Genomic DNA, 14094 nt, shown 5'->3' with positions numbered 1-14094 from the left:
CTTCCACTAGTGACTCTGCTCCACAAGCAGGGTATGCGGTGGCTGACCCGGGTGAGCCCCGAGAATGACTTCCGACCCGAACGGCACGGTGCTGACCCGTGTCGATCCGGGTGAGCTAAACAAACGCACCCAATAATTGAGGGACGGTATTTAAAGTAAGGCAAACAAATAATAATAATCAGTCTCTGGTCAGACCGAAGTTCCGGAATCGATGCGGCGACGCATTATTTTTTTTTTTTTTCAAGCTTGAATTGTACAGACACGGTTGGTACTATTTTGCTTGTTTGTGTCCTCATTCTACATTGGTGTCCTCCATAATTTGCCTTGGTTCCCTTTATCATTTGCCTTGGTGCAATTTTTCCATTCCTTGGTGCTCCTTGGTTCAAAAATTTGAGGAGGTGCGGCAATAGAGGGCGCTTCCGTGTTAATTTGAAGGAAAAAAGGTTGACGCCCATGATTAAAATCGACGCGCGCTGACCAGAGACCAAGTACTTTTTTTGGCCTAACCAGTCAAGAGAAAAATATCGCTCTAGTTTTTGGAGGTAAACACTTGGTGGCACCCTATGCTGTGAATATCTCGTTTTGATGAATATGCATGCGGATATTAAGTCAATCCCACTATGTTCTCTGTCCCAGTCTCGGTCTCGTCGACACTCTTCGGCGGTTGGTACAGCTTGTGAGCGGTGAACATGAAAGCCAACGTGATGAGCTTCAGCGCGAGGGAGAAGATGATGGCATACAGCGCGAGGTCGCTGCGGTTGTGGAACCAGCACTGCCCCCTCTGGCCGTCCTCTTCGTGCCACAGGGTGCAGGTGGCGTCGATGATACTACCAAAGATGATCGGACCCGGTAGGGAACCTAAAAACAATCCATAATCAGAGACGTGAATACGTGCATACGAAGTGAGGATCAGAACTTTATCTATTAAACATAGTTCTTCAGATTTGCGAGGGGATAAGCTGGGTTAAACGGGGTTCCATATAACGTCCTATATCTTCCTTGAATTCAGAGTTCTATATGGTTCTTAAAAATTTACAGAGTTTTATAAAGTTCTTCAGAGTACTTGTCAGGGAACCTGAAACCTACGGCGTTCCACGGTGTTCTAAAGAATGCTTCAGTATGCTATGGGCCTTATTCATAAGTTCGACATATTAAATTGAAGGCGAGGTAAAATCTTATTTTTGGAACTTGCGAATGAAAGTCAAAGCAATGTCATGAAGTAAATTACAAAATCAGTCTGCTCTAATGAATAATTTAAAATTTGTGATTAAACATACCTAGTAATGAATTAAGCCACATTTAAAAAAGAAATAGTCTGGCTCCATTTCATTCAACAGTTCACAATTTATAAAATACATTCAGGGAACACGACCAAAATGGCTTCTTCGTGAATAAGGTCCATAGAATAATACCGGTCTCTAGAGATTCCCCAGGATTCGACAGAGTTCTACACAATTTTACAGCCAGTTTAAAACGTACCGAATGCTCGCACAATGAGTCCGTATATGCCGAGACCGAACGACTGCTGCCCATCAGGAATGCACCTTTAAAAAGAGAAATGTCGTCAAAAATCGTTATGACCTGTGCGATGCCCTGTGCATTCTTCAAGCATGAAAGTCAAAATATCAACCGGCATCTCAAGTGCACATACACACTCGCAGCTTATCCGACAAAAATCCCATTCACCGAAGATGATTGTGATTTATAATGTTGTCATTTCTAAAGATTGGAAATGTTGTTTTGGTTTGTTTCCAGTTGTTGCAGTTGATCCTAAACGTGTAGTCATGCTTGACCTGCTTAGGCCAAAAAAAGTGTCCGGTTTCTGGGTAGGCGCGCGCGTCGCCGTAGCCATGCGCGTCGGCAAAATGAAAAAGTTTTTTTTTTTTTCAATGATGCCTCAAAACCGCCAAACTCACTGGTTTGACTGGAATCCTGCTGCTGCACAATTTTAACGTGTTTTTTTATTTGGGTTATGATCGAGAATATATCTTTATGCGGCCTCTCTGGGTTCCCATATATTTGCACTAAGTTTAGTCGGGCACCATTTGCAGTTATAAGCCGACATTTGAAGCAAAAAAAACCTGGTAAAAAAAAGATGGGCAAGCTCCATCAGAAACCGGAGACTTTTTTGGCCTTAACTCAGGTCTAAATTCAGGTGTTTTTTTTATAGTTTTCTTGACTTGGATTGAGCCTCATAGTACGGCAGATACGGTAGGTGATGGGATACCAATTGTTTTCAAAAAGCCAAATCTGCGATGTCCCTATAGCCAAATGTAACTATTATGACATACTCCGACCGTGTGCCAAATCCCATGCTTGTGTGATCAAAGGCACAATCCCCCCACATTTTCCAACTCTGGAGTTGCATACCTTGCCAAAAATCGCTATGACGATTATTCCCCTCATTTGATACCGGTGGCCAACATTCTGGACCGAGGCTGATGGCCTATACGAGCACACATATAGGCTTACCTTAAAATCACGTTGACTGATGCTACTCTATCCAAGAATGTTGCGACTATGAGGAAGAACAGACAGACTAGAAATATGTACATCTGGGTGCAGTAGTCAATACCACACCTACCGGGAACGGCCGTGGGTTCGACTGAGGTGCTGTTGACCGACACACACGTGCAGTCGGCATATGAGTATGTTCCGTTCTAAGATGCAAACAAAAAACACCAACTACAGGGGTTAGTCAAAAAAGAGCGAAACCCATTTTTTTACCTTAAAAAATATTGTTCATATCTAAAAAAAAAATGTGAAACAAAGGTTTTGCCCTTCACCGACGTATAAACACTGAATACTCAGTGTGTTACCTCCGGAGTGAAAGTTGGAAACAATCACTCGGGTAAGACTCGAACCCACGACTTTCTGCTTTCTAGTGCAGATGTCTTATACCACGCGACCACCGAGCTAACGAGATCGGTTGGCTGGTTCGAATCTGATGTACATAGCAGCGGGTACCGTACTGCATTATCTATTCATAAGATGAACTTCAAATGTTCCAATCGAAATGCGATTTAAAAAATTTGATTTCAAGAATCGTCGTCACAATCGTCTTCAAACATCACCAGCGATATAACCTCAGTTTAAAAGTTATAAATATGCAACAAAGTCCTTTTGAAGGCCCACCTTTGGAAGAAAAAAAGTGGGTTTTATACATCATATTGTTTGCCTAAGTAGGGTTGTTAATAAACATATTGTGTACTACAGTTGTTGACAGTTCTTGGACCAAGTATTCATTTTCTTTGTTGTTCCAAACAGTCAGAACTCAAAAAAAAGGTCATTAATGCGTTTAAATGGTATTATTCTTTGAACGGCTTGAGCAATTTCAGTCGTCTTTTTTTCATCTAAAAATAGTTTCTGAAATCGGCTTTCCATTTTCATTATCATTTTTGATGCTACTTTTTTTGTTTTAATATGAAATATATTTTTAGGGGTTTGGGTTCCACTTCTTTGACTCACCCTATATTACATATTAATTTAGCAAAAATACACATACTTTATTTGCTACGTCAGGGTGTTTTGCAGGACTTAAGTTTGGTAAAAAAAAATCACGAAAAGAATGACTTATTTCATGTTGTATTCAACAGGGTTGTTAGGTTTGCAGCAATACAGTCAATGGTTTGAATGGGTTTGGTACATGTATACGATTTATAATCCAAAGATGTTAAATTCGGTTCCTTCGAATTTTGTTTTTAACTTAACTGAAGGTAAATAAATACACGGCTTTTAATCTGTGTTTCCTAAAGTGCGCGATTTGGGTCAGTTAATTACTTGCTTTAATATATATACTTTCAGGATATCTTATATATCACTGATGTTTAAAATCGGTAAAAAAATGTTTTCTCGTACCAAAAGAAGTGAAATACTCCAGATCATGGTGTTATTAAAGGTACCAGAATATTTGAAAATTAACATTTCAATAATTTTAAAAGACAAGCAACAATCGACTTTTGGTGGTATAACTTAGGTGAAAGAACATGTTCATGATCAATATTCAGATATTGTACCCTCGTCTGCTAGGGCCTATCATATCAGACGATAAACGAGTTTATGTGGGATTTCTTGAAGGGTTTGTTTAAAGTTTGGTATAGTACCCCGACTTCTAGGCTTTGACATCCAGCGAAACACGGCGAGAAATACATGACGCCATTGCTGCCGCAGACTGGTGCGAAGGGCGTGGTCGAGCAGTGGCATCCGTCGTTGCACGGGTCGTCCAGGCGCACGACCGATACAGCACTGACAAGAGGGGGAAACACAAGCAGGACTATTTAATAGTGGCGGTTGTATATTTTCGTAGAAATGTAAAAACAGGTAACTGGAAGGGTTGTGTTTTTCTGTGGACCGAAGCAAGACTTTTTAAAATAGCATAGTAAAAATACATGTACTGACTTTGTCAGACTAAGCCATTTGCGAGTTAAATTTGAATAAAATCTGGAACGCTGACTTAAACCAATGATTTGCACGTTTTAACTTTGCATTCTCCCGACCAAAGAGACTGTTTCTATATCACGTGATTCGGGGCAAGCTTATGCTAGCAACCCCCAGCTCCGGCATGGTCTGGTGTCTGTATGTCATTCTCGCCCATTGTGAACAATGTATTGGTGCTGAGCGTCTCTTAGCAAGAGCTTGCCCCGAATCATGTGATTAGCATCAGTGTCATTGGTCTGGAGAATTCAAAGTTTAAATGTGCCAAGCATCCTGAGCAAGTCAGTGTACCAGATGTTTTTCCTTCAAATGCCAAAGGGTGTAGGTTACTCGCAAATGGCTTATTTGTAGCGCCGATTGTTTAGGTCTCACCACTGCATATCAATTTAATGTATTTCCAGCACTATAGCATTTTGCGTTTCAGCAACCATTCCTGGTGTTTATTACCAATTCAGTCACTATATGGATGCAAAAGGGTGCTACTCATCCCAATGGGGAACAAAAATACGTGCCTCAATGGGGCTACCATGCAAAGGACCTATAGCCCCGAATAGAGTTGCATTCACTGATGTTCTGTTGCACCCAACCGGCTTAAATGCCTGGTCAAGTTCGTTGTCCTACGGCGGCCATATTGGGAGGCCTTTAAAAGTGACTTTCGGCGGCTTCGGTACCTGCATATATCATGCATGGTGACGCGTGGGCTATCCATTGAGTGTATAATTCCTACCTGTCGTTTGCGTAGTGTTGGTACACGCCTGCCAGTGGTATCTCCGGGCACGTCAGGAACAGCGTCAGGGTTAGCAGTGCATTGGCAGTAAGAGTCCCCATGACAAACTTGAGCATGCCTAGCACTTTGAGCCGAAGCCTCTTGATCAACCAGCCGCCCACGAATAGGGCGCCACAGCCGGCGATGCAGACCATACCACCTGCAAGAAATCGTGCCGAAGCAGTCGATGCATGTCACGTCGAGCTCTTCACTTGTGTCTTATTTATGATGCAGTATAGGGAGTTCAAAATTTGACCTCTGTTTTGATACATCACTATATACTAATGTTATGTAGTTGATGAAAGTTCATTGTTATACCTCTCTCTCTTGAACACTGTATTTTCATTGGCCTAGAACGATCACGTGTTAAATTTATAAAAAGTCCTGGCACACTCCCTATGGGATATGTGCTGTGACTGTGTACGTACGGTACGTACGATATGCCGAAGCTGTGTTCTACCCCGTTTGGGTTCTTCTCAGTTAACTTGAACACTGCACCGTTATGCTCAACAACTGTATCCGACTTACCTTAAACTGCAATAGGACATTGGCGATAATGTCCCCCATGATATTCTGATGCTCCCCTGTGGGCCCCACCCCCACTCAAAAAAATCTTATAGCTACATTGTACGCCACTGCTTACCAACAATGATATTAGCTATTCCGGAACTCAACCCGTACTGCTCCTCCAAGTAGATGGGCAGAAAGGTCCCCACTCCCGTCAACAGGAGGTTGTCAGCGGCCAGTGCGACAGCCACGGCCATGAAGGTGGGATTCCTGACCATGATGCGGAGTGCCGAGGGGAAGTCACGCCAGGCTTTACCGAACTCCTTCTGGCTGGCCTTGCCCGACCGGTCCGACTTGGCGTGGGCCTGGGACTCGCGCTGGGCCCGGACCGTCTGCGTCCCTGCGTGGTGGACGGAATTGTGAGTTAGCTTTTTTTTTAAATTAGTTATTTGTGACGTCTGTTTAACCCACGTCACTTGTGATTTGACTTGTGATTAACTTGTGGTGATTAACTGACTTCGATGTCTGTATGGATTGACAGGCACAATTTAACTACGGATGACGCTTTGTAGCCAACTCACAAGATGAAGGACTCTACAGGTTTGTGCATCGGTTGGAGCAGGGGTTTTTATTCAAGAGGATATTTACTGAGTAGCCGTCCTGTTTATTATTAACAACTGGTTTCCCGTCTCAATATAAGCCTGAAAGGCTGTTATACAGGGTGTCCTGAAAATAATGGTGCATATAAACCCCGCGATTTTCCCAAATTTACAACCGGAATTTACTGCAAATGTTTACATGATCTCCAAGATTACAGATTTAAGATTGCCCTTGTAAATTAAGAGATATGTCTGAATAACCGCGAAGCCAAAAAAAACCCCAACCCATTCTGTGCCACTTTTAAGAAGCGAGTGCTTCAAAAATCAGACATTGCCAGTATGGCTCTTTTGATAAGATTATCCCTATGGGTGTAAGACAAACATTCCATTCACACGACAATATAGGGTTTTCTTCTTTATGTTGAAACAATTTAATAGTGCAGACAGGTTCACTTCTTTAAAACTTCAATGAAAGAGTTCTATTAAATATAAACAATATTGCACACTCTGCTTAAAAATGTTAAAATCACTAACAGTAAAGTGATTTGGTTTTAGACTAGGACTATATACCGATTTAAACTGCTTCACAGAAAGTGGCACAAAATTGGTTTCTTGGCTTTACCGTTATTCAAACATAATATTATCTTTGGAATTACAAAAGCAATGAAACAAACGGTATTCTCAAGCTCAATCTATACCTTGAAGATGGTGTAAACAACCTTGTGGAATTAAAAAAAAGAGTATCGACTACTTATAAGCCAGCTGGTACGCTCAGTTCTCTACTGAACATGTCCTGATGCTCATCTTACCTGGCAACTCGTGCGGAAAGCAGCTCAACGGAATGGCGATGATGAAAGATGCAATTGCGGTGAAGAGGAAGCCTAGCCACCAGGCTCCCACCCACTGGGATGCACCGATACCCGCGCTGACGAAGAAAGAGAGAGAGAAAAAAAGTACAGGTTATCCGTCGGCTGTATGAATACGGTTGGAACCCTAACCCTGCTGAATCCAACGGGATCCAACTATGTCATATACCCGACGGGGCCAAGTGTTGGATTTAGCAGTAAACCCCTTGTGTACATTCCTGCTTCAAAATGTTGGATACAGTAGGCAACTGGACCGCATTATAACGCCAAGTTAGACGCCTTTGGACTCAGCAGACAACTAAAAATAAGGCACAGTACAGGATGAGTAAAAAAAAACGAAACCCAAATGTCCGGGGACCATTATTTTAGTGAAGTTCTGCATATAGCCCTTTCAAAATCCAGGATATAAAGTAGCCCTTTCAAAATCCAGGATATAAAGGCCTAATTCATAAGCTTTCTTTTAGTACAAGAATCATTATCTATACCCGTATAGAAGGGATATAGCCGATGCTGGAAACGGTACCGAGGTTTGGGAAATGGCCCAGGTTTTCATTTTTGCTTGCACCAAAATCCTCGGATGTGTTTGTTTGTTGCTTGTTAACTCACCTGCCCGTGCCTGTATGGAAGTCAGTGTATACGCTCAGCAGTAGCCCCGCTATGACCAAGCCCAGTGCTGGGCCAAGGGTTGCACATACCGACAATATACCTACAATAGATCAACAAAACCAAAATGATAAATGTTTCTTACAAAGAGCCAGTTTCAAGATGCCTTTCCTGTGCTGTTTCGAGTTTATAAACCCTCAATTTATTAAATGCAATTAGTTTATATACATTTGTGTATTATGGTGATATTAATTTGTACGTACCGAGATACATGCCAGCGTTCTCGGTAGAAACACTTTCATCCACGAAAGCGAAGCCAATGGTGTACCCCATGCTTCCGCCAATACTGAACAGGATCTCAGCGAGTATGAAGACCCAAAGATACGCCGACAGGGCTGAGATGCTCGCCTCATCATCGGCCGGGGAAGTCTGGATGTTGCCCTCGGTCAAAGAACAGGTGCTCGTGGTGTTGTCCACGCTGTAAGAGTATACACCAGTTGTGAAGTGCGGCAGCGCGTAGACCAGGTTTCCCACGCCGAGGCAGAGCGTTCCCACCGTCAGCATGCGCGCCTTGTTCCGTTTGTTGCCGGCGTAGGCCAGGAACACCCCTAACACTGCCGCCACCACGTCATACATGGCAGGCAAAAGCCCCGTCTGGAAGCTGGACAGCTCGAACCGGCGCTGCAGACTGGCGAGAGACCCGTCCACAAATCCGTTGACGGCCATGCTTTGGAAGAACAAGTAGGCGCTGATTATGAACAGAAGCCAACGGGGGCTGGCGAAGCAATGCAGGCAGTCGGGTCGCCACGAGAACCAACCGCAGTAGGTTCGGGCCTCGTCTCTGTCGATGTCATCATCTGCCAGCTTTTCGGCGGTGATGTCCGAGAACGCGATGCCATCTTCCAGTGGTTTTGGTTGCTGCAACATAATGATTACTTGAAATTGTGAATGTCGCAACGAAGCCAATATGTCTAGCCAGTGGCGTAGCCAGGAATTTTTCAGTGGGGGGGGGGGGGGGGGGGGGGCTGGGGGGGGCTGGAACATTTCATGGGGGGAGGCTGGGGGGGGGGGGGGCTGGAACATTTCATGGGGGGAGGGGCGTCATGCAGGGGCGTCAATCGCTTCTCAAAAGTGCGGGGGGGGGGCGTACCTTGATCAGAACGGATGCGAGCGCGGGGGGTTCGGGGCCCGCTTAAGGGCCCCGAAAAAAAAAATGATTCTAGATGTTCTGTGGTGTGATCTGAAGCAATTTCTTACCACTTTTCTCCATGCTTTAACTAATATTTTCTTAGCAAAAGATAATTATTTGAACATCGTTTTCGAGGTTGGAGTCATTGAATCAGCTATCGGTATTCTGAGCTATAGGCGTGGGGTTCGGGGCCCGCTTAAGGGCCCCGAAAATGGATTCTCGATGCTGTGTGGTGTGATCTGAGGCAATTTCTGACCACTTTAACAAATAATTATCTTTAATAATTTAAACATAATTTTCGAGTTTTCTCAGCTAAAGGCATAAGAAATTTTTTTGCACATTGTTTTCGAGGTTGGAGTCATTGAATCAGCTACCAGAATGCTGAGCTTTAGGCGTGGGGTTCGGGGCCCGCTTAAGGGCCCCGAAAAATTTTGGATTCTAAATGCTCTGTGGTGCTATCTGAGGCAATTTCTGACCACTTTAACCAATATTTTCTAAGCAAAAGATACATTGTAGTACGTAATAGGGCCATGTAAATGAGACACGAGTTCAAAAATCTGGGGGGGGGGGGACATTTGATATTGTGTCCCCCACCCTTCAAAAAGTGGGGGGGGGGGGACATGTCCCCTCCCCCCCCCCAGGATTGACGCCCATGGCGTCATGTAGATCAATGATAATTTTTTTAGAAACTCAAAATCTCAGTGGGGGGGGGGGGGGGGGCGACTGCTTGGGGGCGACAAGGTCGTCCCCCCCCCACGGCCCCCCCCCCCCGGTGGCTACGCCACTGTGTCTAGCTGTCTTACCTCTATACGAATTCATACTTCTGAAGCTTTTCAATCCACAGATCAAAGCGGTACGCTTAGGCCGACACTAATCCGATTGGGCGAAATGCCATATAAGCCAGCTTTGGTGCCAGTGCCTGATTATCCAATATGTACGGTAGGCATTGTGCGTAGGGCCTATGAAAAATGTGAGGGTCTACGAAAATACCTCAGTAGGCCTATGCCATAAAACATATCCTGACACACACATCCACGCAGAGAGAAGAAAAGTTTTAAAAAGTTTTAGTGTCTCTCTCAGAATTTTCGATTTCAGGAGCTTTCAATCTAGCTAGTACTTGCGGCATGGCCTGCTTATACAGTTTAGCCTGAGCATCAACATGAAATGCGAGGCTGAAATGGTGCTGGTGCCTAGGGCGGAGTAGGGCCTACGAAACACTGGTGTCAGGGTCCTAGCCTATGGAACACTTAAAGGAAAAATACATTTGCAAACATCAAAAAATAAAACTACCAAATCATTTTGAAATACCTTGCTGGACTGTTAGTGAATGACAGTGTAAAGCATCCTGTAAAATCATGGCACCTGGTATACTGTCATTTTCAAGAAAAGTTGTATTTTTGTATCAATTTCCAACGCTGATCAGCCGATCAGCGTTGGAAAAAACTGGCTTTTTTTTCAAATACTGGGCCCAATTGACCATCGTACTTGTTTGCAATCGATTACAAACCTATGAACGGGTACGAGCCAGATAGACTAGTTCCCTGACCTTACCCAATGTATGTAAACTGCTCTGTTTCTTCTTATACTGAGTCAGGGAACCAGACCACAGGAAAATGATTGTTTTTCTTGGTTTTTATAGCATTTTCGAACCCAAAACCTCAAAAAAGTCAGTGTAACTATATTTGCTATATATTTCCAACCCCCCAATTCCATCCATTTCTGAAAATTACAGCAAAAGCAAATGATGTATATTCCCTTTGTATATTCGGTTCGGTTTACATAGACGTAGGCCCTATGCCGTCCGTAACACGTCGCACGCAAATCTTTCCCAATTTCGCGCATGGATGAACGTTCAAGAACGTATCAGGCCTACACTGGAGAAGCCGACTTGGCTTATACTTTACACGGTTTCTTGATTATTGCAGTCAACAACTGGGTTTGTGTGCGGTGACCAGTTCATTCCATTAACAATACCCAACTTAGACTGGATATACGCACAAAGGTTTAAAACCAGTTGGCCTTGGTCTTTTGGATCGATCTTTGAATTATAAGAGTAGGCTAATTCCCTTCCCATTGAAAATCCACACAAACAGGTCTACGACTTGTTTTACTACGGTGGCCCAGAATAGACGCTTAAGTATGGAGAAATAAACTAAACGATTAACGGTTTCGGTTATTCCGTACCGATTAAGCTGATAATCGGGCACGTTGTATATAGGGGGTTCAAGTGCCGCTCATTCTTTTTCACCAAAAAGTGATTACATGGGTATTTAAGTTTTTTGTTTTTTTCGATCAATCGACTGATACGAAACATGACAGCTCCTAAACATTCTATTGAGTGCTACTACATTTCTTTTTTTCTTTCTCTCTCTCGCTCTAGTTTCAGCATGAAAAACGCTTACAAGAGACTGAACACGCGACGTTTTCAACACATAATGTGTATTCGTCGGATTGAATGTTCCAGACATGTGGGTACATGCATTTATTATGTCTGTCCCGAGTGAAATACATCAAACATCAATTTTCCACAGGTGGAACTGTATAGCTTCATTGTCCTTTTATATACATCAGGAATTCGTATTCGGTTGCAATATTCGTTTCAATCCAGGGTCAAGTCCCCACTTTAGTATTTATTCATGTCATGTAAATATTTGATACTTGTTTACTTCCTCAATCATTTTGTCTAGCTCTAAGTTCAAGTTAATGTTCGTTAACCGCATTAGATACTGCGCATAAACATCTACACGCACTGAAGACAAATCTACATGCAACATAATAGCAAAGAAGTATTTGCACGGTCACGTGTCATTTTATTTTAAATTATTTTATAAAAACCCCTAATTTTCATTCATTCCAAATTTCCTCAAACTTGGCACACATCAGTAAGACAGTATACAATCTTTGCCCCTATGTCCTATAATCTGCTTCCTTGCCAGCTTCGAACCATTTAGATTCACGACACAATTTAATAAATAAATGATCAATCCCAGGGTCCAAAATAATGGTGACAGTTTTATGACAGTCCGCCGTGTTTCTTTGTCATAAAAGGAGCAAATGATATATTGGTTTATATCAGGGAACACCACTGTGCCAACATAGAATGCCTTTCCTTCCTGATATCTATAACATATCCTGTTTGTTTATGGGGGTGAAGTGGCTGATATCTTTAACAGGCCTTTCGGAACCATTCATTTCTACCTACATATTCATGTTATTAATATTATCCTCAGCGACTTTACAAAGAATAGCAAAGTATAAGCACAACTTGAAGGTGGTTATACAATTGCCATTCAAGTCCCTAGTACAGCACCGTAACTGTTATATCAACTAAATTCGCAAGGATGAAAAATCCGCAACGGTGAAAAAACCTCGTACCGGAGATCCGGTGATCTGGTGATAAATTGAATCGGTGATCCGGTGAACCGGTGAATCGGGTGAACTTAATCGGAAAGGCGTGAGGCGGCTTTACAATACTGATGTCAAGCCATGAACAAACTTTGCTAAACCTAGTTATTGTGGTGTTAACTATTAAACTTGATATACTATTTGAAGCTTTGGGATATAAAACGTGCATTTGATTTAAATTTAGTTTTATCGAACTGACATGAACTCATCACAACAATTGCAGAGAGATGTCGTACTAACCTCAGCCTTCTATATTAACTTGAAAACATTATGACAAGTTCTGCAGTGTTGAAAACTAAGTCTACCCTCTAAATGTCAAAATGAAAATTGGGGCACGCACCCTGGTCTTGCTGTCATGATTCGAGCTAGCTGAGGCATATAGGCTATGGGTGCAAGCTAGTTAATCCAATCGGTTTTGTGCTTACCCTTTCGTTGCCCATGACGAGTTTGCAGACTTAATATAAAAAAACGACACTCCGTTATTGAACACTCCCTACAGTTTGTACTGCTGATACTGACTGAGTACCACTCGTCACTGTTAAACACTCCAGGCAGGCAACGCTTCGTCAAACATCGAGGTCGGTCGACAGACCATAAAAGACTACCATATTGGTCCGTTCTCACTCAATTTACATAACATTTGAAGTACGAACATCATAAGCAAAGTTTTAACAATGGTTGGCTGACCTTTTTCTTTAAATTCAAGGTTGAGTGTGGAGTAGCTGAGCATGATAGGTTCAACATGTGGGTTTATTTTTATGTTTACCTAATGCACTCTGCTGATGATGGCCTTGCAACTTTGCAAGTTAAGCGGATATACATTAGACCCACTCGGCATATTGAAACTACATGACTTTAAGCTGTTATATATTTAACATGAATAGAAAATGAAATTCCAGGTCTACTATAGTTCCGTCTGTTATTCCAATCTCCTATATATCTTTTTATTTATCTTGCCAAAGCTAATTAAAAAAATGACAGGTTGTAGCAGGTTATTTTCATATACGAAAGGGATTTGTAATTGTAATTGGAAACCCGGCTTCATATACAATAGCAAAAGTAGTCAGTTCGTTGATACAGAAAGTTGAATAAACACGTACTGAAGGAATTCGTTTACACACACAGCGTGTGTGTGCCAGTTTCGGATCTGACCGTGCCCTTGCCCTGTGGAGACATGTACACAATAGGAAACAAAAGATTGTATACGTCACCACAGGGCAATTTCCACAACAGTTTTTACGAAATGGATATATAGATTTTACTCAGAAACTAGGAATTTCCAAGGTGGGTTGATCCGTCGTAAATGGAAGAGTTTTAGAAAAGGGATATTAAGTGCGAATTTCAGCCAAGGAAATGATCGACTCCTGTTAAAATAAGAGCATTTTGAAAGTTCACTTTCAAGCTCAAAAACTTCACTACACGAGAACTAAGAAATGTCTTCAAAGGATACAAATCTCAGTATGTGTGTTTCTGCATTCAACAGGGGACGATGAACAATTATGGATGACATTAGGGTCCCCAATTCCCGATTCCCAATTTGGATTCGTGTACAAAACACATTGGAGGTCTTACTAATAGGTTAGAGTACAGACAAAAGAGGGACAATATAGGTGCTCTGCCAAAGCATAATGAGGAATAACTCCCACCTTTGACTTTTCACGAACGTTATGTACATCATGTTCAAGCGCAAATCCAGTGGCGCGCCCTCATGGGGCTTGTCCTCCC

The 14094-nt window shown here is 42.6% G+C and overlaps 1 protein-coding gene across 1 annotated transcript; it reads right to left on the bottom strand.

The window, feature by feature from the left end:
• Nucleotides 1-420: 420 nt before the first annotated feature.
• On the bottom strand, nt 421-13081 carry LOC119736369 (solute carrier organic anion transporter family member 4A1-like). Its single transcript, XM_038210382.1, has 10 exons — nt 12795-13081; nt 8039-8693; nt 7779-7878; nt 7116-7231; nt 5844-6107; nt 5162-5360; nt 4104-4245; nt 2473-2660; nt 1480-1544; nt 421-858 (listed from the first exon to the last, which is right to left on the bottom strand). The coding sequence occupies exons 1-10, from the start codon at nt 12807-12809 to the stop codon at nt 605-607; spliced, it is 1998 nt and encodes a 665-aa protein (XP_038066310.1). The 5' UTR covers nt 12810-13081; the 3' UTR covers nt 421-604.
• Nucleotides 13082-14094: the final 1013 nt, after the last annotated feature.

The sequence above is a fragment of the Patiria miniata genome, unplaced genomic scaffold (assembly GCF_015706575.1).
Source record: "Patiria miniata isolate m_02_andy unplaced genomic scaffold, ASM1570657v1 HiC_scaffold_3, whole genome shotgun sequence".
Taxonomy (NCBI): Eukaryota; Metazoa; Echinodermata; class Asteroidea; order Valvatida; family Asterinidae; genus Patiria; species Patiria miniata.
The sequence above is the reverse complement of the archived record's forward strand: the minus strand, read 5'-3'. Positions and strand labels throughout refer to the sequence as shown.